Here is a 24,839-nt window from a genome sequence, read left to right on the forward strand (position 1 = left end):
TTATTTTATTCTCAAAAAACAAACTTTTGGCCCCAGTCGCAACTGGCTGGGGCACCTGCACCGTACGCCGGCGACCCGGGTTCGATTCCCGCCTCGTGGTCCTTTCCGGATCCCACCCCGACTCCATCTCCCACTTGCTTCCTGTCATTCACCACTGTCCTATCGAATTAAAGCCATAAAAAGCCCCCCCAAAAAAAACATTTGCATCATGTGAAGCAGATCTGTTGGCTAACCAACATAATAAGCAATTTTAAGTGGAAAACGTCCAATGCCATATCGCACAGATGCGTGCAGTCCATTTACTGGCTGAGGTATGTCCAACTCCGTAACCATAGATGGCGATATGGCCCCTTTTGTTAATTACGGGCCTTTCCTGGTTTTCACAGACCATAACAATTGACAAACAATTTAGCTGGTGGCAAACTGGACTTTACAGATCTGTATATTGATCGGACTGTGCGCTTTAGCTGTTTTACAGTAATGAAGTGCACGCCATCCCTTGTGGCTCTGGTCATCCAGAGGTCAGTTTGGGTCCAACGGAACGGATACATGCAGGACTGCATTATCGGTGTTAGTCGGACTTCAATTCAGAATTTCAGAACATGAATTTTAAAAGGTCCAGTCAGGGATTTTGCACAATTTCAAGCCATTACATTTTGTGTTCCCCAAAGCCTTGAGCAAGGCACCTAACCCCTCACTGCTCCCCGAGCGCCACTGTTGCTGCAAGCAGCTCACTGCGCCGGGATTAGTGTGTGCTTCACCTCACTGTGTGTTCACTGTGTGCTGAGTGTGTTTCACTAATTCACGGATTGGGATAAATGCAGAGACCAAATTTCCCTCACGGGATCAAAAGAGTATACTTATACTTAAACCATGCGTGTGGAATTTCTCTGAGTACTGAAGGTAGGGGTGAGCTACCTCTCTGGGAGTACTGAAGGTAGGGGTGAGCTACCTCTCTGGCGTGTTTTGTTTGGTCATTCGTTGTGCGTTTTTTGCACAAAAGATAAAAACGAAAATAAATAAAATATAAATTTAAATATAAACATAAGCACAAACAAACATGACTTCCTGCACAATCCCTGAATGCATCTTAAAAGTCCAGTCAAGTACATGACGTCATGTAAACCACCCTGACAGACACTGACGCTACGCCGCTCACACACACACAGACGCTACGCCCCTCACACACATACAACTTCTGCACCTCTCTGTCCCTGACACACACACACACGATCCACGCCTCTCACACATCCAAACCTCTACCCCTTTAACACACACACACACACACCTCTACACCTTCGATACACACACAAACTAGAGATGCACCGATAGATCGGCTGGTGACCGGAATTGGCCGATTTTCACGTGATTGGCGGGTCAGTCTGAGACATGCCGATTTTATGCCGGTCAAATGCACTCGCGCGCTGCAATTGTAACAACACCCAGCTGAGTTTGCAAAGTTTGAAGAAGCTAACAACCAGGCCAACACTCAGGGCTGGATGTAGGCAGGGCTCCAGAGTGCGACCAATTTGGTCGCATATGCGACCTAACTTTTCAAAAGTGTGACTAAAAAAAATCGGAGGTCGCACCGGTGCGACCAGCTATTCGAGAGAGGAAAAAGTGTCCGCATTGAAACTCTACCTTTGGTTCAATAACAGACACATATTTGGCCAATATCGTGGTTTAAACAAATCACAGATAGTGAAGGGCGGGACCTCCCCTCTGATTGGAGAGAGAGAGAGAGAGAGAGAGAGAGAGAGAGAGAGAGAGAGAGAGAGAGAGAGAGAGTAGGGTTGTGCCGATGGACGAGATCATCCATTGTGATGCCTGATGGTTGACAGACATCACAATGGAAAGCAACCATCGTGATGCCACGCCCCCACATGCCAGTCACTAATTCCTGCTGTAACAGGCTAAAACATAAAAAAAAAATAAAAAAAAAAAAATAAAAAAAACTTTCCCTGAAAATGAAATTGAGCCTACTTTAAAGGCTGTCAACCAAACAGTTATCACGTATTAGTCTACCATCTTGTAAAATAAAAGACTTATTAGTCTACCCTCTTATTCAAATAATTCCTGACTGTGACGTGAATGTGTAGCCTAATTGTCTTTTTGTAGCCTACATGTCTCGCAGGCCTATAGCCTACATTGGACGTAATAGGTAGCCTAATGTTTTAGCAGAAAATATAGATTTTATATGGTTAGGCTAGGACTAGGACATTCTAGTGCTCAAATATTTTTGCAAGACTACAGCGAGCGCCAAATGAGTCCTTCTCCTCTGTGTTAAAATAAACCATTTCTTTCGTTAATTATCGGATCAGAAGGTAGCCTATTCATCTTTCACTGTATGGCTTGTATTTCATGCATTTAGCAAAAGTCCCAGACAGCAGTGGAGTGGTAATCGGGATTCGTTATTTGTAAAAGAAATTGTTTTTACTTTGCCCTCCTATAGGCCTGCGCGATTGCAGCCCTTTACTTGCACTTCCCGCCGCCCTCATAGTCAGCATAGACGGTAGCCTGATAACGTGGGATGCTGCATAGTACTAAGATTTTAAATGAGTGACCACGATAGTAGTCTTAAGTAGCTTTTTTGCTGGGCCCAGCGAAGGCTGGCAATGTGTAATATTCCGCTGGTTGGTGCACACGACAAGTGTTCAGATTGATTGTCTATCAGTCTTTCACAACAATTTTCTTGGAGCAGATCTTCCACACAACTTCGGTAGCCTGGTCAGTATGACGAGCACTAGGCCTACGCTTAAATGATTTATGACTGAATGGAACGTTGCGTTTTTAAGCGCAAGAACTGCTTATCACGTCGTGTGACAAAGTTTACACCAATCATCATCTTCTAATGTATCCTTATGTTGAGATGTCCATTCTCTTTGCCCTAGGCTATTATTTGTGCGCGAAGCATGTTTCAATTAAGACACAAGAAATGTTCTTATTGTTGTAATATTGAATGATTTCATGAATAAATTGTACGCACAGTACGTACAGGATTGGCGGCGCCACTGACCAAGGCCACAGTAGCCTGTGAACCTCTGATTTTCAAAGGGGAATCACAGCGAACGCAAGGGGCAACTCTTCTCTTCAATTTCCCTTCCAAATTACTTTTTATTGTCTGAAGGCATCTATCGCAAGAATCTAACATTCTAACAGCAACAGCAAAGCAAATGCAAGCTAACCAAAGTGCAGTCGGTTCTCCCGCCATGGTTTTTGAAATCACACACTTGCAGGATCTGTGTGAAAAGGCCTTATGTCTCTCTTAGCTGTCCACTTTCATCAGGCCGTATAGCCTATATAATATATTTTTTATTTTTTTATGTAGAACATTATAAATGTATTTCTGTACAGACATAGGCTACAATTTAGGCGACATCGCCCAACCCTAAGAGAGAGGTCAGAGACCCGTCAGATAAACAGAGTGGATGTAGTTGCATTACAGTGTGGTCACATAGGCCGAGATAAATGTCCCCTCTCCCCACTGCCTTTCGGCGGCTGGCAGCAGCAAACCGATCAGACGAGCCCGAGATGATGATCAAGTTTATAGTTGCCTACGATAGGCCTAGTGAAACTTCCCTTCACCAAGTGCAGTCCGAAATAATTATTCACCAGAAAAATAGTTTGAACGTAAACCCGACGTACAGGAATGCCACTTGCGCCAAATTTATAGGAGTCATTGCAGATGAAAAGACGTCTTAAAATTGCGAACAATGCATACAAGGCCTTCCCGAATGACAGAGATACAGATATCGCCGAAAGGAGTGAGTCATTGACCGCAGTTACATGCAGGGAGTAACCCGGTTTTCAAGAGCAATATTCGTTTTGCGTGCGAGTTGTGTAAACTCATTCTGATGCCATCAATCAATTTAATCCGGTATTTGGCACAAACCGAATATCGATGCTACATTTAAAGCCCGAATATTCCCTGCATGTATAACTGTGGTCATTGTGTACGGTGAATTGAATGGACACATTTAGATCGAGCATGGCAAGTCATTGCAATAGCCTATAATAATAGGCCTACCATTTCGTCACTGCATTAACCATAGTGATGTTCTTATTGAAAATTTAAAAATACTAAAATTAAAAAGTAAATTGCATTGTGGGGCTGTCAAATGATTATTTCAATCATCATTGCAAAATCACATCTCTGGAACATCTCTTTAAAGTGTGCTCAAATACATTTCTATGGAAGATGCATGGCGAGCTGGTTTAGTCAAGGCCTAAAGATCATGAAGGATAGTATGACATTGAGCCATGAGATGTGCAGTTTGAAGCCCTTAAAAGATGTGCACTGTTAATTTACTCACTTATTTTTTATTTAATTCATCTTGAGATGTTTTAAGTTTAAATTTCAGCTCAGTGAAGCACTTAAAGCACAAACACTTCATTAAGTTACTTTTCTTGTAGAATTGTAAATCATAACCTTATTATAAGGACAACCTATATAGGACAGTAATTAAGGGAAAAAAGTGAACCTGCTGCGGTGTTAAATGCGATGTGGTTGAAAATTTGGGTGCACCTAACTTTTGTGCTGGTGCACCTAAGAAAAAAAGTTAGGCACACCAGTGCAACCAGTGCAAAAAGTTAGTCTGGAGCCCTGGTAGGGCTACAAAGAAAGCCCTAATAGGCTACTGAGTTTTTCTATACAGCAAACGCTGTGCTTTGCCATACTGCTTGGAATTTACGAAGCTGTCACTCTATTAGGCTACTTAAACATCACCGTCGTGCCGTGATAGTAGCATCCATTAGGCAAGTATTATTTAAATAAACTCCTGGTGTACTTACAAACTTTCCAATGCCTCATTTTATGAGTAAAGAGCATAGTTGTACTACTGTAAAAGTTGCGTACCATTCAGGGCATTATTAGTGGGGTAATTTACGAGATAAAAGTTGGTTCCATTACGCCTGGAGAAACTCATTAGTTTCTGACAGCGCTACTTGACCAGGGTTCGACCAAGGGAAAATAGGTTCTGGGAGGGTGTATGGCTCGGGGTCATGGTGCAAAGGACCCTAGGGTGAAATTACTCTGAACCATCGTTTTAAAAAAAATACTCGAACTATTTACTGCACGTACACTAGGACTATGCCTTAAAATACCCTAGTCTAGCAGATTGAGAAGTGGATGTTGTTAAAGTGAACAAACGATAGCCTATTATAAAGGCAAACCAACGTTAAATTTGCTTTTGACATAGTAACCTACAATGAAGAAAACTGATGCTCTGAATACTGAATCAGCTGTCTCTGAAAGTTTCTATCGCCTAATTGATGCATTTAACCGGAATTTGGATTTAACTTTTTCACCGCAAAACAGACGTGCGCCGTTTTCATATGGTGGAGCACCTAATTGCTATTAGCACTTCTCCTCCCCTGTGTTTGCGTGATAGCCTACTCCCACTTTTCCCACGCCCTCCCATAAATTCATCAATGCATATGAAAATATGTTCCATGGTAGCATGTTCAAATGGATCATGAAAATTGTTCTTATATCTTTAGTTGGATATTGGATGTGAGAAGAAAAAAATGGGTGTTCCATAACTTAACTTAATCCATAATTTGATACTGCAGCTGAAGTTAGACTTGAAGAAGAATCTGTCTGCTCAGTACTCGGTTCCATTTTTTTAACAGCCATTTCATTATTGATAAGTACATTTCTATATTAAAGGGAAACTTGGCAGGATTCCCCCCTCTGCTGGAGAAATTGTGCAAGTCCCCCTTTAACATGTTCTATTAAAGAAAAGATAGAAAATAGCTATTTGTGTGTGTGCTGTAAAATGGTTAGAAGAAATTAAATCGTAATCGGCTAAAATCGGTATCGGCAGGTGAAACTCTATGGAAATTGGTATCGGCCCAGAAAATTGCAATCGGTGCATCTCTATACGCTTCTCTTTCTTTCCTCACACACACACACACACAAATAAGTAGAAATTATATTTAAAGGGAAACTTGGCAGGATTAGCTATATTTCCCCCTCTGCTGGAGAAGTTGTGCATTATGCTATTTCAAACTGTGGAAAAAGGTGATGATAAAGCAAACCGATTTGTTTACAAGCTAGTGAAACGGTTAGCATAAGTTCGACAGAACAATGTGGATGTTACAAGGTAAGAAACACGATTTAAAACAAGTTTCTTGTTTCTCACTTCTCTTACCGGGACGATAGTCCCAATGTTGCAAGGTCTGTTTTCTGCCTGAGGACGCTAGGGGGAGCGGGGAAAGTCACCATTTTCACCGGAACAGGTCATTTAACCATCCAAATGATTTCTAAACGGGTTTATTAAAGTTGAAATAGTTGCCAAGGTCCCCTTTAAAGTAGAAGTTGGGATTCTACTTATTATAACCTCTATGTCCCACTCACACTCGATATCACAGACACACACAGACACAGCTGCTAGCGCAGTGCAGAGTAGTGGAAAGGAGAAGTGAAATTGTGCTCTTCCGCCCAACGGAATCATGGGATAGAGCACCTGTCCTTGGCCCAGTATGCCTCAGCACTTCTTCTCTGCTGGTGTGTGTGTGAGATTGTGTGGTGTGTGATTGTGTGTGTGTGTGTGTGTGTGTGTGTGTGTGTGTGTGTGTGTGTGTGTCAATACTCAAAGATCGTAATTCTTGATTTCGCTTGCAAACTGGCGGTTTTATGCGTTTACTAAACAAAGATTATGGAAATTAAACACCACTTTTCCATCAAAAAGCTTGTTGTAAAAGGCTTGAAAAAACTTGTAAGATTTAAGAACTAGGTTCGCTAGCTCTGTGTGTTATGAGCAAAGAATCTTTGGTTATGAGTCCCATAGAACAACACTGCCATCTACTGGATTAGAAAGTGTCAGCAGGCTACTTGTGGATCTGGGTGGCTTCTCTGCGCAAAGTTTGTCTCAAAAATACGTGATCCACAAATGCGAAAACGAAAACGGTGTGTGCTGGTGATCCACAAATGCAAAATTAGATTTCACAAAGGCAATTTTCAGTTTTACAAATGCCATTTCATTTACAAATACACATCTACAATTGTGAAAACCAATTTACAAGTTACAAATATGAGTTTTTTTTATTTGTGGATGTCAAAACACGAATGCAAGTCAAGAAATATTTGTGGATGTCGCCATCTACTGGATTGCGATTTCTGTGTGCCGGTGAATTAAAGTAGGCCTATTTACGTGTTGATTTGTGTGACTCATGTGAAGAACGTCTCAAAAACACGTAACTTTGGAAAGCGAAGAATGCGTGTGCTAGTGATCCACAAATGCAGAATCACATTTCACAAATTAAATTTTCGGTTTTACAAATGGCATTTTATTTACAAATGCACATCTATATTTGTAAAAATCAATATACGAGTTACAAATATGATTTTATTTGTAGATATCAAAACACACATGCAAATCAAGAAATATTTGTGGATCCCCCTCTGCGCATATACAAATATTATTGAGACAAATTTAGCTCCATATGTGTGATTGTATGTTTGTGTGTGTGATTGTGTGTGTGTGATTGTGTGTGTGTGTGATTGTGTGTGTGTGTGATTGTGTGTGTGTGTGTGATTGTGTGTGTGTGTGTGATTGTGTGTGTGTGTGATTGTGTGTGTGTGTGATTGTGTGTGTGTGTGATTGTGTGTGTGTGTGTGTGTACACGTGTGTGTGAGACTGTATGTATGTGTGATTGTATGTGTGTTTGTTATTGTGTGTGTGTGTGTGTGTGTGTGTATGTGTGGTGTGTGTACGTGAATGTGTGTGTGTGTGTGTGTGTGTGTGTACACGTGTGTGTACGTGTGTGTGTGTGTGATTGTGTGTGTGTGTGTGCGCGCGTGCGTGTGTTTGTCGGTGTGTGTGTGTGTGTGTGTGTGTGTGTGTGTGTGTGTGTGTGTGTGTTTTGTTTAGACTCTTTCACTTTCTGACTTTTTCTACCTCAGCATCTCATTTTCACTTCCAGTTCGGTATTTTTTTTTAAATAGTCCCCTGGGCCTGTTTTATTACCAGCAGTCACTTCACCCCACACACACACACACACTTAATCAAACATAATCAATTAAACATTCACCATCGAAGACCCACGTCAAACGCCCTTCATCAAACAACCTATATCACACACTCACCCCCAAACACACACTCACCCCCAAACAAATACTCGTACGGGGCCAATACTGTGCTCAAATACTCGTACAGGGTCAATACCGTGCTCATATACTCGTACGGGGCCAATATTGTGCTCAAATACTCGTACGGGGTCAATGCCGTGTTCATATACTCGTACGGGGTCAATGCCGTGCTCATATACTCGTCCGGGGCCAATACCGTGCTCATACTGTATACTCGTACAGGGCCAATACCGTGCTCATACTGTATACTCGTACAGGGCCAATATCGTGCTCAAATACTTGTACGGGGTCAATGCCGTGCTCATATACTCGTACTCGCATGGCATGCGGGGGCCAATACTGTGCTCAGACTCGTACGAGGCCAATACTGTGCTCAGATACGGGGCCAATACTGTGCTCATACTCGTACGAGGCCAATACTGTACTCATATACTCGTACTCGCAACAATTCTCCTACACCACAAAGCATTACCACTTCATTGCACCGGTTCCCCTAAAGCATCGTAGAAAATAGCCATTACCCTTAAGAAACTGTCGCTATGCTTTCATGTGCTGGTGCTACACTTATGTTAGTATTGCACCGCTAACTTCAAAAACTTAAAATCAGGAAAGTGGTGTACACTTTGTGGAGTATGTGCATGGCTGGTGTATCTCTCCACTTCACCGTGCTAGTTAGTGTGTTGGTCTCCACTTTACCGTGCTAGTTAGTGTGTATCTCTCCACTTCACAGTCAGACCCAAGACATGGCTTCAATTTGTTTTTCAGAAATGGTAGCTTTATTCAATGGCCAATAGTTTAAACTATGCATAAGTCTCCATCAGTAACTGGTCCCAAGAGTCCCTCTTCCTCTCCTGCTCCTGATCTCTCAGTCAATCTCTACATACCAAGGGAGTTCAAGCCACACTACTTTAACAAGGGTCTAAGGTGACTAGTCATTTTTTTTTTCCCTATCAAATGTCTGAGACTAAGTGGCGAGACTATAGTGCAAAGTAGTGTAGTTGACAATTTGGTTACTGAAATGTGGAGACCGTGTCAGTTTTACACAGAAAGTCTATTATATATTTTATCAGATACTGTGTCTCAATGCATTTTTATGGTAACCTAATAGTTATTTAAATACTTGCACTCTGTTTGAAAAAATTTATATCACAGCACCCAACTCATGACCAAACACACTTTTAAACACCCCCCTCACACCCACACACAAACTTATGATTAACCCCCCGCACACACACAGTTACCAAACACTTATTATCAAACACCCCCCCCCCCACACACACACACACACACACACACACACACACACAAACACCAAACACTTATTACCAAAACTGCCCCCTTCACACACAAACCCCACCAAACACTCATGATCAAACACGCCCTCATACACACACACCAAACACGGTCCTTTAACACTCACGATCATACACCCACTTCTCTCACACACACACACACCAGTGTTGTAGTACTCGAGTCCGAGACTCGTGACTTGACTTGGACTTGAGCACTGAATGACTCGAACTTGGACTCAGACTCGTGCATTCGCACTCGCGATGACTCGACTTTTTTTTGTAATATATCATGAGGCTATAATTGTAGTATGACATTAGGCTATAATTTGCTATATGATTTTAATATCTAAATTATTTGTAATGCTAATTTGTGCAAGGGAATGTTAGGCTACTGCATGTCATACATCGCAAGTCACGTCATGTTCACATGCAAAGCAAACTAAGGTTAACTTTAACACCAAAATGCCTGAAGACATGGCCGCCGCCATTTCAATGTAGTATTGCCAGGCAATATTAGTTCTCATACATGACATGACATTACCTAAGATTACGCTGGATAGCTGATCATCGTGACTTGGTGAACAGTGTTTTTCCTGATTGACGCGAGAAGCGAGGTTCCATTCATTCATTTTCATTTGGGGTGTGCCCTGCCGTGTTTCTGTCTGTTAATTTGCAGCAGGCTATTATCGGATCGAAAGAAAAATAAACTAAAAGTTTTCCCGATCAAGATATAGCATACTTCTTAATTTTGGGGTCATAAAATATAGAAGCATAACATTAAATTGCCTAGTAGAGTGTCCATGTAGAGTGTCAATGTATGCCAACATGTCTGCGCAAGTGAAACTGACAAACTGAACCTCTCGTAGGCCAAAAACAACTATATTTAAAACCACGAATGAAGTGGATTACTGTTACTGTTCAAACGAGTGATTTGATAGCCTAATCCACTGCACCAAAAAAAAAGGAAATAGCAACTTGTTCTATTTCTAACAGATGAATATCGTAGCAAATAGTAGCCTATGGCGATTTATTTCACTCATCTCGCTGAAATGAACATAGAATGCGGCCTGTTGCGCAAAGAAATTAATTAGGCAGATGATCTGCATCTTAACCGAAAGCTAGTTTTCATCTCCATTGTTGACGTGAAATATGTCTCTATAGTGTCAGAGAAGTGATAACATTATGCAGTTGCAGGTAGCCAGTGTTCACGTCACAGGAGTCAGAAAGAAGCTACCTGCTCTGTTTTTTTTTTTCAAAAATGCACGGGGGAGGCCCTTTTATGATCCACACTAGCTCTTACAAAATAGGCCTACTCCAATGTGCATCTAGCTCTTGTGAAGTATGAACTTCTACAACACTACCTACAGAGTACAATTGTCAGCAGTCAGTAACAGCATAATATGACATAGGGCCCTATCATGACATTCTAAAGTGCATCGTCACTCGTCAAAAGTCTATTCAAATTTAGTAGGATGTCCAGTTCACATTGGGAGGGGTTTCGTTATCAAAAGTGGAGCGCATGGCGCAACAAGGTGTTCCTAGGTTTTTTTAATCAGTCATATGGGTGTGTTTGGGGCGTAACATCATTTTAAACCAATGAGAATGACATCTGGCTTTCCCTTTAACAGTGCAAAGCGCGATATGTCAAATAAATGCATCGGCATTTTGGCATTCAACGGCGCATTTGAAGGAGGCTGCTTGCGAGACCGTATGAAATAGTCATTCTTAAACCATGCATTACTAAAACCTAGCATAGCCTTCACGCATTTGCACTCGTCCATTATTTGAACTCATTGGCAAAGTGAAACTAACTTCACCAAGGTGTCAGTCAACGAAGACAGTTATATGCAGTTACTTTCACTATTGACCAAGGAGCATCTTCTGTCGGAAGGCTCAGCCGCTGCTTCTAATAACAACCACAACTGTTAGACTCTGCACAGTTTTACTGTTCGAGACTTAGCCTGTGTTCTGTTATTCATTATTGTACCATCTACAATAAATCATCATCTAATCGCCGATCCTGATTCCGCCGTCAAGCTTTATTGACCATCTTCAATACAGACATTAGAACTAAAACACATCGCAACAACCAGAGAATCCAACAAATCGTGCAATTTGTAATGCTTTGCATGGACGTGCGCTGGTGTGCGTTCATGAATGATAGAAGGATGGCGCGTGCACCTGCCAATATGACTGTTGACATGCGCTCTTAAAATAGCATATGAACAACTCGCCATTGACTTCTGATCAGGTTTAGGTGGTGTATGACAGCGATTTTTAGACAACGCGCCAGGCCCCTCTCTAGGTTGTTAATTGCCCCTGGTCGCAATGTTTAAAAAATAAACGTGAAAAAAATACCGAATTAAGCTTTGTGCGGGTGAATAACGAGCTTTACGCCATGCGCTGGAGCCCAAAATACAGCCCCATTTTGCTTTTAAGGATTTCATCTGCAATGGGAAAAAATGGAACGACATGTAGGCTATGCTTACTTTATTGCTGGACTTGGACTCGACTTGATCAATAGGAACTCAACTCGGACTCGACGTGAATCAATAGTGACTCGACTCGGATAAGTAGTGGACTCGACTCGGACTTGACTTGGAATTTCTTTTAATGACTTGGACTTGACTCGGACTTGAACACTGGGGACTCGAACCTGGACTCGGACTCGAGGCATAGTGACTTGACTACAACACACACACAAAACACTCATGAACAAACACTCTCACCCACCTCACACACACACAATTAAACACCCTAACCTAACAATCATGATCATACACCCACCACACACACACAACAAACACTCATTATCAAACACCCCCCACACACACATATACCAAACACTCATTAAAAAAACATCCCCCACACACACACCAAACACTCATTATCAAACACACCCTTCACAACCCCTGGGCGCGTTGACTCACCGAGCCCTTCTCGATGACACGGTTGAGCATCACCACTCCCCGAGACCGTTGCTCCCACACCATCTCCCAGAAGTGGCCACACGTGTTGGGCAGCGGGCCCTGCAGGGAAAGAAAACACGGTTACAGCACGCGCGCACACACACACACCTCAACATTTTAACAAACACACACACACACACACACACACAATCTACTCCACCCAATCAGCTACTGGATGGTGGCCCTGAAACAGAAAAGAAAACATGCTTCATAGTTAAAATACACACACTTCAACATTTTAACAGACACGCACAACCATCTCAACATTACACACTCTTACACTGACTACACACACTCACACACACACCTACTGAGACCTTGTTGGAGAAGAGACCACTGCTAACCTGGTTGCTGGCCAAATGTGTGAGTGTGTATAAGTAATAAGGTCAGAGGTCAGGTGTTAAGGGTCAGACCAGAAGCTGAGGAGGAACAGGTTTTTGCAGTAGATGTGGTTTTAGGCCTTTGAAGGCCAAATGGGCACCCTAACCCCTTTACTGACATGCGACTAGCATGGGCACCCTAACCCCTTTACTGACATGCGACTAGCATGGGCACGCTAACCCCTTTACTGACGTGAGACTGGCATGGGCACTCTAACCCTTTTAACTGACTTGCGACTGGCATGGGCACCTTAACCCCTTTACTAATGTGCAACTGGCATGTTGAAGTGTATAGATAAGAGGTTCTCAACCTCTCTGGGGGTACCAAAGGTCAAACCAAAAACAAAAGCAAGACTGACTTCTGGTTACTGATTATGATGAAGTCAGGATATTCATTCTCATGCACACATGCTTTTTTCCAGGAGCTGAGCACAAAAGAAGGGCAAGTTGTGACACACACACACACACCCACACACACCCCACACACACCCCACACACACCCCACACACACCCCACACACACCCCACACACACCCCACACACACCCCACACACACCCCACACACACCCCACACACACACCTGAGAAAGGTGATTTCATTCTGTTGCTCAACAAGGGAAAGAGGGCTGCCAAAGTTGTGAGCGTCCTCACTCGTCCCACTGCTCCCTAGACATGTTTGTTGCTGTTGTTGTTGGAGCAGACAGGAGCGATTGCAACATATCCTGACAACTGTAGGTAGTAAACCACTGTGGCCAGCTTACCTGAAAGTGGTATTATGATTGATTATGGTAGCCTACTAAAGACCGACATTTAAAAGTTTTTAAATGAAGATGCCATCTCACTGATGCATCTAATGGCACTCTGAGCTGTGCAAAAGTATTGGGAGTACGAAAATTCCACAGCACACCAGTTGAAGACCACTGGCATGGATTATGGGCACCCTAGCCACATAGATCATGGGCAGTAAAATAACTACTAGAAATGACATTCATTTCTGTGTCTGTGTGTGTGTGTGTTAGAGATGCGCGGTTCGCGGTTACAGCCACGGACTCCGCGGTTAAACCGCGGATCGGGCGGATGACATGAAGAAATATAATATTTTAATTAAATTCGGGCGGGTGGCGATTGAACCAATCAAATGAAATAAAATATAGTCTATACATTGTTAAATTGTGTTACCTACATCCGAAAAAAAACGAGCACACTTTGAAATAGTCAAAGGCAGTAATTTGGCCTAGTTGCTTATGCATGTTGCTTTGTTCAGGCCTAGGCTACTACCATCAGAGATGGTGTTTAGATACACTAAAGGTAACAAAAAGTGTAAATTAAGTAGCCTATCGTAGCCTACCAGCATTTTTTCCTCTTCAGTGTGCAATAAGAAAGTAGAATAGGCTACAGTGCAAGTTGACCGATGATTCATCTCCCATGTCGCGTCTCGTTGCAGAGCCTTGGTAGGACACTAAGCAAATCTGCAACCCCATGAGCCCAGCTGCCAGTATTGGAGAAGGCCTAAACATCTCGTATATGAGACTGACTGGGTTATTTTGTTTCGATATTATATATAAAACACATAGTCATTGTAGCCTACCATTCAGGGAATAGGCATTTAAAAGAGAGAGACAGATTATGGAGTGATATGACTCAGAAATTACATCGGGCAATGGCAGTGCGAGATGTTCAGAACGTAAGAGTTAAAACTTCTACAAGCTCAATAACATCCACAGTGGAAAAAAGAAGGTAATAAAAATAGTCGGAAAACTTAGATGTGTAAGGCAAGCAAGCAAGTTTGGCGGTTGTTACTAAAAATGTGAACATGCACGTTGCACTGTTGTGCGGTGGACTTTCGGAATGAATAGAGTCGCGTTTCTTTAATATCGAGGCGCCATAGTTTTCCGATCGGCCTGCTGGTATAAAATGAATTGCGCTGTCTGTCTGAAAAAGACGCGCTCTCTTCCCATGCAGTCAAAATGAATGGGAGTCTTCGGAGCAGACTTGTCATAGTGTCACCCTGACCTGACAGTGCGTAAATTAGCCTATAATGTGAATGACTTGTTATTTTATTTATTTTATTTAAGGATTTCTTTCTTTTTGCAAAAAATAAAAGTACAATAGGCATTTATTAGTAGGCTAAATAGCAGCATGTTGAAATTATTTGCCAAATTGCGTTTTTTATTACAATGATAAAATTGTAGGCTACAGGCCGATGTGCGTTTTATTTGGAGACTGTTTTGCTAGACAGAGACCGAGTTTGCTGCTGATATTCTGGGGATAGGCTACAACATAGCCAATGAAGGACTTTAGCCTTTTAATATATTTGCTGCATTGGATCAGTCTTTCTAGAACAGGCAAGAGCTTTCTAGCCTCACGTCAGCAGCGCCGCATCACCCATATACATTAAAACAACCAGCGGATGGCGGGCGGGCGCGGGTTTGAAAATTGGTCAAAAAATTTTGGTGCGGATGAATGATAAGTTTTGCTATGCAGTTACGGTTGAAATAATAGCACATCCGCGCATCTCTAGTGTGTGTGTGTGTGTGTGTGTGTGTGTGTGTATGTCTTACAAAATATTGTGAGAATACATTTTGGACAGCAAGTCTCGGTCATATCATAATTTGACCCACTCAACATTGGCTTATCTATAGAGACATGTGTACTCAGGATAGTTATTGAGATGCATTAAAGGCACCCTTAACAGTTTTTTTACCTTAACATAACCTTCCCAAACTCATTTTGATGGCACATACAATACCTCAACATAACAATGGCACCTCTGCCACTGTCTGAGCGGCCCTCTGTAGGCGATTACCGACCCAGAGATCGTTTTCTACAGACTGCTGTCGGTGCATTCCCTCTATATTATTATATTATATCGTAAAAAAAAAAAAAGAGATATGTTCATACTTTGTTGCAAAAGACGCATATTTAATTAATTTGTTTATTATCCTGCTTCTCAACCAGAGGGGGACCCCAAGTGCAAATCTTGTTCAGGGTGCCTTTAAGAAATTTACATTTACATTTATTCATTTAGCTGACGCTTTTTAATCAAATTATTATCAATTTTGTCATATACATACATACATACATGTATATAATACATACATATTACAAGGGCCAGTGTTTTTTAGGGTCTTTATGGAGACCCAACCCACAGCTTTTGCTGGTTATGTTAAAGTTTTGCACAGGGTCAGACCTGAACGATAATAAAACAACATCTGCTGTTTATGCCATAAAACTGGCTATTATTAATAACAAAGGAAACTGAAGAATAAAACTCCTGGCAAGCTCCAAGCAAGCTTCTGGTCTGGGGACCCATAGGGTGCTCTGCACATGTCACGGGCCTCATCTCCTGTACACAGTCACAGATTTCAAGGGAATTCTCACAGAATTGCCGTTGCTGTGGAATCCAGCGTCCTCCGAGACCCTCAGATAGAGCAGCCCGTTTGGCCTTAAATGTTGTAGAATGCGGAGTGTGGAAAAAAAAAACAACGGTGCATATGTGTGCACAAAGTTAGACCAGCAAAATTTGAGGTGCACCAGTGAGAGCAACAAAACATTTTAGCTGCACTGGGCAGACTTTTGATCTCACCCTGTAACCCTGCGTGCGCGCACACACACACACACACACAATAAAGCACTTCACCTCACACACAGTAGAAACTTCACTCCATCATAGAAAAGGGTCTTTCCCAAGCTTTTGCTCTCCCACCCTCCGTCTCTCCTCTATACACGCACACGCACGCAGCTCCATTTTGGGTCCCTGTGCGCCTACTGTGGTAAGCAGCCCTGAGAACCCCTCCCCACCAAGTTCAGTCACAGTGATACCGGGCTCCAATAAACAGCCCCACAACCATCCAAACATCCCAGACCTTACACACTCTAAAACACCTCACCAAGCCTGCCACGCATGTGTGTGTGTGTGTGTGTGTGTGTGTGCATGCATTCAGGAGAGGAATGCATCAGTAGTCGTGGGCGGGACAGCGACATCACTACTCACAAACAAACCCACAATGCACTGGGGGAGCGGAAAGTCGCCCACGAGATGTTTGCATTTCTGAGAAACCCTGATTAGCACAGCTGAGGGAAAAAGATTTTGTGTGTGTGTGTGTGTGTGTGTGTGTGTGTGTGTGTGTCAACAGGTTGAGACAGGCCTCTTTACTGAAAAGAATCAATATGCTCAGCTGCTGATCAAAAAACATCATGAGTGTGTATGTGTGTGTCTCTAAGTGCTGACAACCAGTTAGATTTGAACACACATTCACACAACCATGAGCACACACACACAGACTGTACAGCCAAAATCTGTCCATGGTGATTAAGCGCTAATGAGTGTGTGTGTGTGTGTATGTACAGGTCAAGACCCTACAGCATAGAAACACACCGACTGGGATGGGCGTTGGAAGCAAAGGCAGAAAATGTCTTCTCTCATAGGTAGTCTTTGACTAAAAGCCTTTACAAAAATGTCTTTAATCCAGACTGCAAATCATTTCGCGACCCCTCCAATATTTTTGGCGACCCATCTGGGGGTCCCGACCCCCAGTTTGAGAACCACTGGTGTAGTGTGTGTGTGAGTCATGGATGGCTGTGTGTAGTGTGTGTGAGCCATGGATGGCTGTGTGTAGTGTGTGTGAGCCATGGATGGCTGTGTGTAGTGTGTGTGAGTCATAGATGGCTGTGTGTAGTGTGTGTGTGTGAGTCATGGATGGCTGTGTGTAGTGTGTGTGTGTGTGAGTCATGGATGGCTGTGTGTAGTGTGTGTGTGTGAGTCATGGATGGCTGTGTGTAGTGTGTGTGTGTGTGAGTCATGGATGGCTGTGTGTAGTGTGTGTGTGTGAGTCATGGATGGCTGTGTGTAGTGTGTGTGTGTGTGTGTGAGTCATGGATGGCTGTGTGTATTGTGTGTGTGTGTGTTTGATGTGTGAGAGCCATGGATGGCTGTGTGTATTGTGTGTGTTTGATGTGTGAGAGCCATGGATGGCTGTGTGTATTGTGTGCATGTTTGATGTTGTGGGAGAGCCATGGATGGCTGTGTGTATTGTGCGTGTATGTTTGATGTTGTGTGAGAGCCATAGATGGCTGTGTGTATTGTGTGTGTGTTTGATGTTGTGTGAGAGCATTGTATGGCTGTGTGTATTGTGTGTATGTTTGATGTTGTGTCTTCTCCTGAGCTGTTGTCGTGCTGGGTGATCTGGGGCCTGTACTACGAAGGGAGCTTAACCTACCCAGATGTAACCCAGGGTTACTTTGTTAAACCGGGGTTGACAAAACCTGGTTATCTTAAGTGGTGTTAATCGGTACTACGACGCTGATTATGAAGTTGATTTGTTGAACCGGGGTTAACCTAATAGGAGTTTGTGCGCGTTCACATAAAAGGGGCGGGTTGGGGGGCTTCCGGTGGCGCCATGGTGGAGACGGCAGCCTAATCTTTTGCTCCAGAGGAGAACTTTGAAATAAATTGCCAATCTCTTTATTTTGTAAGAAATATCAGTTATACTGCTCACAAGAAGTAAATGTGATGTCTGGCACTCGAAAAGACGCAGAAAAACAACAGAAAAAAACGAAGACTGTCAAACAAACCCAGAACGGCTCAAACTTCGATGGAGACAACATGGCGAGTGTGGTGGAGGAGCTACGCGCATTGAGAAGAGAGCATGCTGAGGCCTCTAAGGAGACTAAAGCTGCCTTGGCAAGAGTTGAATCCGCATTGAAAGAAGTGACGGAAAGAACAACCAAATTGGAGGGCTGTATGACAGACGCTGAGCAGAGTCTTTGTGATACGGAAGATGCAACACAAAGACACCAACGAGCCCTCTGCTACCTACTACACCGAGAGGCTAATCTTACAGCTAAATGTGAGGACTTAGAATCAAGGGCAAGACGGAATAATCTTCGAGTCTACGGCATACAGGAGGGCGAGGAAAATAACGACATGGTCGGTTTCATATCAACGGTCATCCGCAGCTCACTGTCTTTATCGGAAGAATTCGAGCTGAATATGGAGAGAGCTCACCGATCCCTGACCCAGAAACCTACTGACCCAGATAGCCCCCCGAGATCCATCATCATCAGGTTCCTGGACTATCGAGTCAAGGAAATGATCATCCAAGAAGCATGGAAGCAAAAAGGTGGGGTGACACACAATGGATATAAGATATTCTTCGACCAGGATTATACAGCTGAGGTGCAGAAAAAGCGCAAAGACGTCAGAGACGTGATTAAGCAGCTGAAGGAGAAGAATATAAAAGCACAGTCGCCCTATCCTGCGAAATTGAAAATTCACTTGGATTCCGGAGTAAAGACCTTCCCGACCCTTGCCGACGCCTCAACAGTACTGGCTGAACTGGGTATCCATATTCACGTTGAGGAACGGGAAAAGCTTCAGGCAGAACTTCTAAGAAACAGCTGGGCGCAAGCATCCACGAAAAACAAGACAAGAAAGCAGGCGAACCCCCCATCAATGACGAGCGCGGACCTGAAGAGTTTTCTGCGAGTGACCAATGAATAAACACTACCATCATATAAATGTGAACTGTGAGTAGTGAAACGTTATGGCATGTTGAAGAAAAGAGTATTGGCGAGATGTTGAATATTTAGGTGAGTTCAATGTTCTCCTTGAGTGAAGAGCTACTTAGAGAGGCTACTTAGGCCTTTTCCTCACCCATAGGGCTTACCCCCTTTCCCTCCCACGTTTTTTTTTTCTCTCACTTTTCTGGGAGGCTTTAGCAAAGGCAATTTGATGCCTATTTGCAATTACACTAGGTGTATGTTTTTGGAGAGACTGCCACAACTCTCCTTTTTTGTTGTGACTGATTTTATGTTGGTGAATTCTGACATGTGTTTGGAAATCAGATTTCTTATAATTTTTTGTTCAATTTTCAAGTTTGAGATGATTGTAATTTCTTACCATGCAGTCCTGCAGCATACGTCTTACAGATACAGGTTTATATTTGGGAAAATGTCTTTATTGTTCAAATTGAAGTGCTTTATTTATCCAAATGGATAAAATAACTTTGGTGACCTACAATGTCCGTGGGTTGAATCATCCTATCAAAAGGAAAAAAATTATGTCTCGAATGAAAAAGATGCAATGTTCCATTGCGTTACTGCAAGAAACACACTTAACAGAGAGTGAACATACAAAATTAAGAAGAGAATGGGTGAACTTGGTGTATAGTGCTTCAAATGGCAAAAAGAGAGGTGTGGCCATCCTGATAAGTAAAAATCTGCCATTTTGTACTGAGAAAGTGGTAAAGGATAAAATGGGGAGATATGTTATGGTAATTGGAAAAATGGGAGGTGCTGATATATCCATTCTGAATGTATATGTCCCCAATGAGTATGACAATGCTTTTTTCAGGGAAATTTCCAATATTGTGCCAGGGGATTGCTGATAATAGGTGGGGATTTTAATGCTGTCCAAAATTGGAAATTAGACAAGACACCAGCTGACAAGGAGGTGAAGAACAAAAAAACACAGACTCTGAATAATATGTTTTCAGAACTAGGACTAAAGGACCCATGGAGGGCCAAAAACCCAAAAGGGAAAGATTTCAGTTTCTTCTCCTCTGTTCATAATAGTTACTCCAGGATTGACTTTTTCTGCCTACCTCAACAGGACTTATATAGAGTCAGAGATTGTCATATAGAACCAATAACCTTGAGCGATCATGCTCCTGTGATATTGAAAATACATTTTGCTGCTCATTCCTATTTCAAATATTGGCGACTTAATGTATCATTACTGAATAATGCCGAGATAGTAAAAGAAATAAAACAACACCTAAAAGAATCCTTTGAAATAAATGACAATGGTGAGGTTAATCCCTCTGTTTTATGGGAAGGGGCGAAAGCTGTCATAAGAGGGAAATTTATTCAAATATCATCAAGATTAAAGAGACAACGACAGGAAGAGCAATTAAAACTAGAAAATAAAATTAAAACAGCTGGAAATACACAGAAATACAGGTTCAAGTGGCATCTTATCTGAACTGAAAGAGGCAAGAAAGTCATTAGATAAGCTCTTGTCTTATAAAGCAGAAGGAGCATTAAGATTCTCCAAACAAAAATACTATGAATCAGGGAATAGAGCTAGCCGCCTTCTAGCTTTCCGGCTTCGTAAAGCCCAGGCAGACCACACTGTTTCAAAGGTTAACCATCCTACTGCAGGGAAAACAGTATCCCACCCTAAAGATGTAGCCAATGCCTTTGCATCATTTTATAAAAACTTATATAATGAGATAAAACCAAGCTCAGCATTAGACGATATTGAGACCTTTCTTGCTAGCCTAGATATCCCCTCATTGTCAGAAAAAGCTTCAGAGCAAATGATATCAGCAATCACTGACACGGAAATAAGAGATGCAATTAAAAGACTCAAAAGCAATAAATCACCAGGTGTGGATGGACTATCAGGGGAATTCTACAAATGCTTTGTCGATGATCTTATTCCAATACTAACAAAGGTGTTCAGATACTCTCTATCTGAAGACAACCCCCCCGAAACATGGTCACAGGCAATAATATCAGTGATTCATAAAGAAGGAAAGGATCCAACACAATGTGAGGGATATAGGCCAATTAGTTTGATTTGTAATGATCAGAAACTACTGACCAGTATTTTAACGCATAGAATTCAAAAGCACATTACAGAGCTAATTAATGTGGACCAAAAAGGGTTTATACCCAAAAGACAGGGAGCGAATAACATCAGAAGAACACTAAATATTATTACCTGTGCTAAAAAACAAAAAAAGACTTCTTTGTTAATTAGTTTTGACGCTCGAAATGCTTTTGATACTGTAAATTTAAATTTTCTATACAAAACTTTGTCTGTGATGGGATTCCACTCACAATTTGTAGACTGGATAAGAGTAATTTATAAAAATCCTAAGGCACGAGTGAGGGTCAATGGTTGCTGCTCAGAGTTTTTTGGCATACAGAGAGGGGTGAGGCAAGGTGATTGCCTCAGCCCTCTGCTTTTTGCTATAAATATTGAACCACTGGCAGCATCTATACGTCAAAATGTAGATATAAAAGGCATTAGTGACATGAATAAGAAAGAGCATAAGATGTCACTCTATGCAGACGATCTATTGGCCTATATTAGCGACCCAATCACTTCCATTCCTTCTCTAATGGATACATTAAAAAAATATGGACAACTCTCTGGATATCAGGTAAATCAGTCAAAATCAGAGGCGATGATGTTAAATGGAAGTTGGCCAACACAATTATCAGGTAAACTTAACTGCCGTTGGTCCCAAAGCTTTAGATACTTGGGTATTATATTAACAACAGATGTAACTAATCTGTTTAAACTTAACTATGGTAAACTGATGAGCCAAATAAAAGACGATCTTTCAAGATGGGAAATCATACCACTCTCTCTTATAGGGCGAATAGAGACAATACGAATGAACATTTTACCCAGACTACTCTTTCTTTTTCAGTCACTACCAATATACGTCTCCACTTCCACCTTCAACACAATAGATAAATGGTTATCAAGGTTTATATGGCAAAGTAAACCACCTAGACTCAAATTTAAGAGGCTATTATGTTCAAAAGCTGATGGAGGGCTTAATCTCCCGAACCTAAGAAAGTACTACTGGGCAGCCCAGATTAGGTCCATGGCTGCTTGGCTGTCAAGAGACACGGACACAATATGGGTAGACATGGAGCAAGGTGACTGTCCTAATACCCCACTAGATTCAGTCCCACTCCTAAGTCAGAATCACAGAGAACACTCTTAGAATATGGTCTACTGTGAGGAAAAAATTACATCTTCCTATGACCATATCCAGGGCTGTAAGGATTGCAAGCAATGTGGACTTTGTGCCAGCAGGTCTTGATGGGTGCTTTAAAAGATGGGAGAAGGCAGGTTTAGTTCTTTTGGATCAGTTGTTTGAGGGACACACTGTAAGATCATTTGAAGATCTAAGACACAAATTTGAACTGCCGCAATAGGATTTCTTTAGATATTTACAAATACGACATTACTTACATAAACATGAAGAATGGGAAAGCCTTTGTAACCCAACATCTAAATTAGAACAATTCTTTATTGCTACTATTCAAGGCACAATAAAAACCAAGTTCATATCACATATCTATAGTATATTGCAAGAAGATTTGAAAGATAATAGTATGGATGTCAAAGAAAAATGGGAATTAGAAATGAATGTCATAATTTCTGATGAACAATGGGTAAATACTTGCGAACGTGGACATAAATTAACCAGTAGCCCCAACTGGAGAGAGTTTGGATGGAAGATGAGAATGAGGTACTTCAGGACCCCACAAATAACATCAAAATGGAGGAATGCCTCAGGGCAATGTTGGAGGGGATGCGGTATGGTGGGGGACCATACACATATTTTTTGGGATTGCCCGATTCTCTCAGGTTACTGGCAAAATGTACAAAAAGAAATCAAGAAATGCTTACTAATAGACTTGCCTCTAGAACCATCATATTTTGTACTAGGGGTACTACCAGATGATCTTGAAGAAAATGATGACACAGATCTATTACGAACACTTCTCCTGATTGCTAATAAGGTTATTACAGCCTCGTGGTTGCAGCCACAGCCTCCAACAATTGCACAATGGAAAGATCGAATCCAAGAGGTTTATAACATAGAGAATCTGACCGCATTCTTACATTTAAAAACAGAGGCTTTTATTTGGAACTGGACAAGAATTGTCCTACATTTTCATTTAATATAGTAATGACCACCATTTCTATCCCTTTTGCTTTTATATTCTGTACAGTTATTTTATTGTATTTCATTCTTTTTTTGTTTTCTTATATAGAACTAACCTCTTAGAATATTGGTTTGAATTTGTGAATTGGTGTGAAATATTGCCATTTGTGGAGTATTTGTATGTTGTGAGTTGACTCAACTACTGCTGAAACTGACTGGAAATCAATCATAAGCAAGACCAGCAACCAAGAGACTGAGAATACCTCAGACATTTATACCTGTGGATATACTTGCTGTGTTTTGACCTGTGCTGTGGATTTAATGTAATGTATGACTGCAATTTATGAATGAAAATAAAAAGAAGTTCCAAAAAAAAAAAGGGGCGGGTTGCAGCGCAAGTCACCACTTTCAATGATGAAGCGATCACCTTTTTTTACGGATGAGGAATGCACAATTATTATGACAAGTTACGAGGAATTAAAATTTACTCTACGACAAAAATCAAATACGTCGGCAGAAAACAAAGCAAGGCAAGGCTGTTGGCAACGTATGGCAGGTAGCCTAAATGCCTAAAAGTTCAGTTTTATTTCCACATGTTCTTCAAATATGTGTTACGGAGGGTTAATAGCTTGCAAAATGTCTGAAATTAGTTGAAATAATTAAATTGCCTATTTGGAGTTCATAAAAAGGCCTACAGATGCAACACAATTCAGAAGTGGGCAGAGAGATTAATAAGGATAATTGAATGTTTAAGTAGCCCCCATTGACTGATTTATGCCTAATCCTGTGAACTTTTCAGATGCAACGCCATTGCCAAACGCACATGGCAGCAGGTGAAAATTAAACACAAAAACATTATTCATTATATAGTTCTAACTTGTATTAATATTTCTTAATTATGAAAACATGTTGTATGCTTATTATATGCCTTCACTTGGCCTCTGTTTTACAGCTAACAAGAAAAAGGTGTTTTACAGCTAACAAGAAAAAAGTTTGAACACTACTGTAGGAGGAAAAGCACCAGAGTTTTTTACAGTAGCAGGAGTTGGCCATCGCAAATAATAGTGGAAGGCCGATTATGGAGGGGGTTGAGGGAGGCATTCGGTCGGATTCTGGTGCTGTGGAAATGTGCAGCCTTTATGTGCAGGGTAGGCCTAATATGACATTCAAGTTTATTGTTAAAATGGTGCTTTTAATTTATTAGGACGATTTATTTTCGGACATACAGTAGGCTATTATTGCTCAGATGTTCAGCATAGGCCTACTGTAGGCCTATGTCCAATTCATTTTCGGACATACAATATTCTTGCTCAGATGTTCAGCATTACCTATGGAATACATGAATTGTCCATGTAAGGGCATTGCTGGTGACATTAGAGAAGTCTGCCTAAATCAGCTGACAAAGATA

At 41.7% G+C, this 24,839-nt stretch overlaps 1 protein-coding gene across 8 annotated transcripts in view; it reads right to left on the bottom strand.

Annotated features, from left to right (window-relative positions):
• The window catches only part of ptpn1 (protein tyrosine phosphatase non-receptor type 1), a 49,304-nt gene that overhangs the window by 19,479 nt on the left and 4,986 nt on the right, over positions 1-24,839 (bottom strand). For all 8 annotated transcript variants that reach the window (XR_006032921.1, XR_006032920.1, XR_006032918.1 and 5 more), the window contains exon 4: positions 12,315-12,413. Coding sequence is in view for 1 of the 8 variants with exons in the window: in XM_042098535.1 (XP_041954469.1) it covers positions 12,315-12,413 (99 nt within the window). In the remaining 7 variants the exon portion in view is untranslated. The remainder of the gene's footprint in view (positions 1-12,314; positions 12,414-24,839) is intronic.

This window comes from Alosa sapidissima, chromosome 7, assembly GCF_018492685.1.
Source record: "Alosa sapidissima isolate fAloSap1 chromosome 7, fAloSap1.pri, whole genome shotgun sequence".
NCBI lineage: Eukaryota > Metazoa > Chordata > Actinopteri > Clupeiformes > Clupeidae > Alosa > Alosa sapidissima.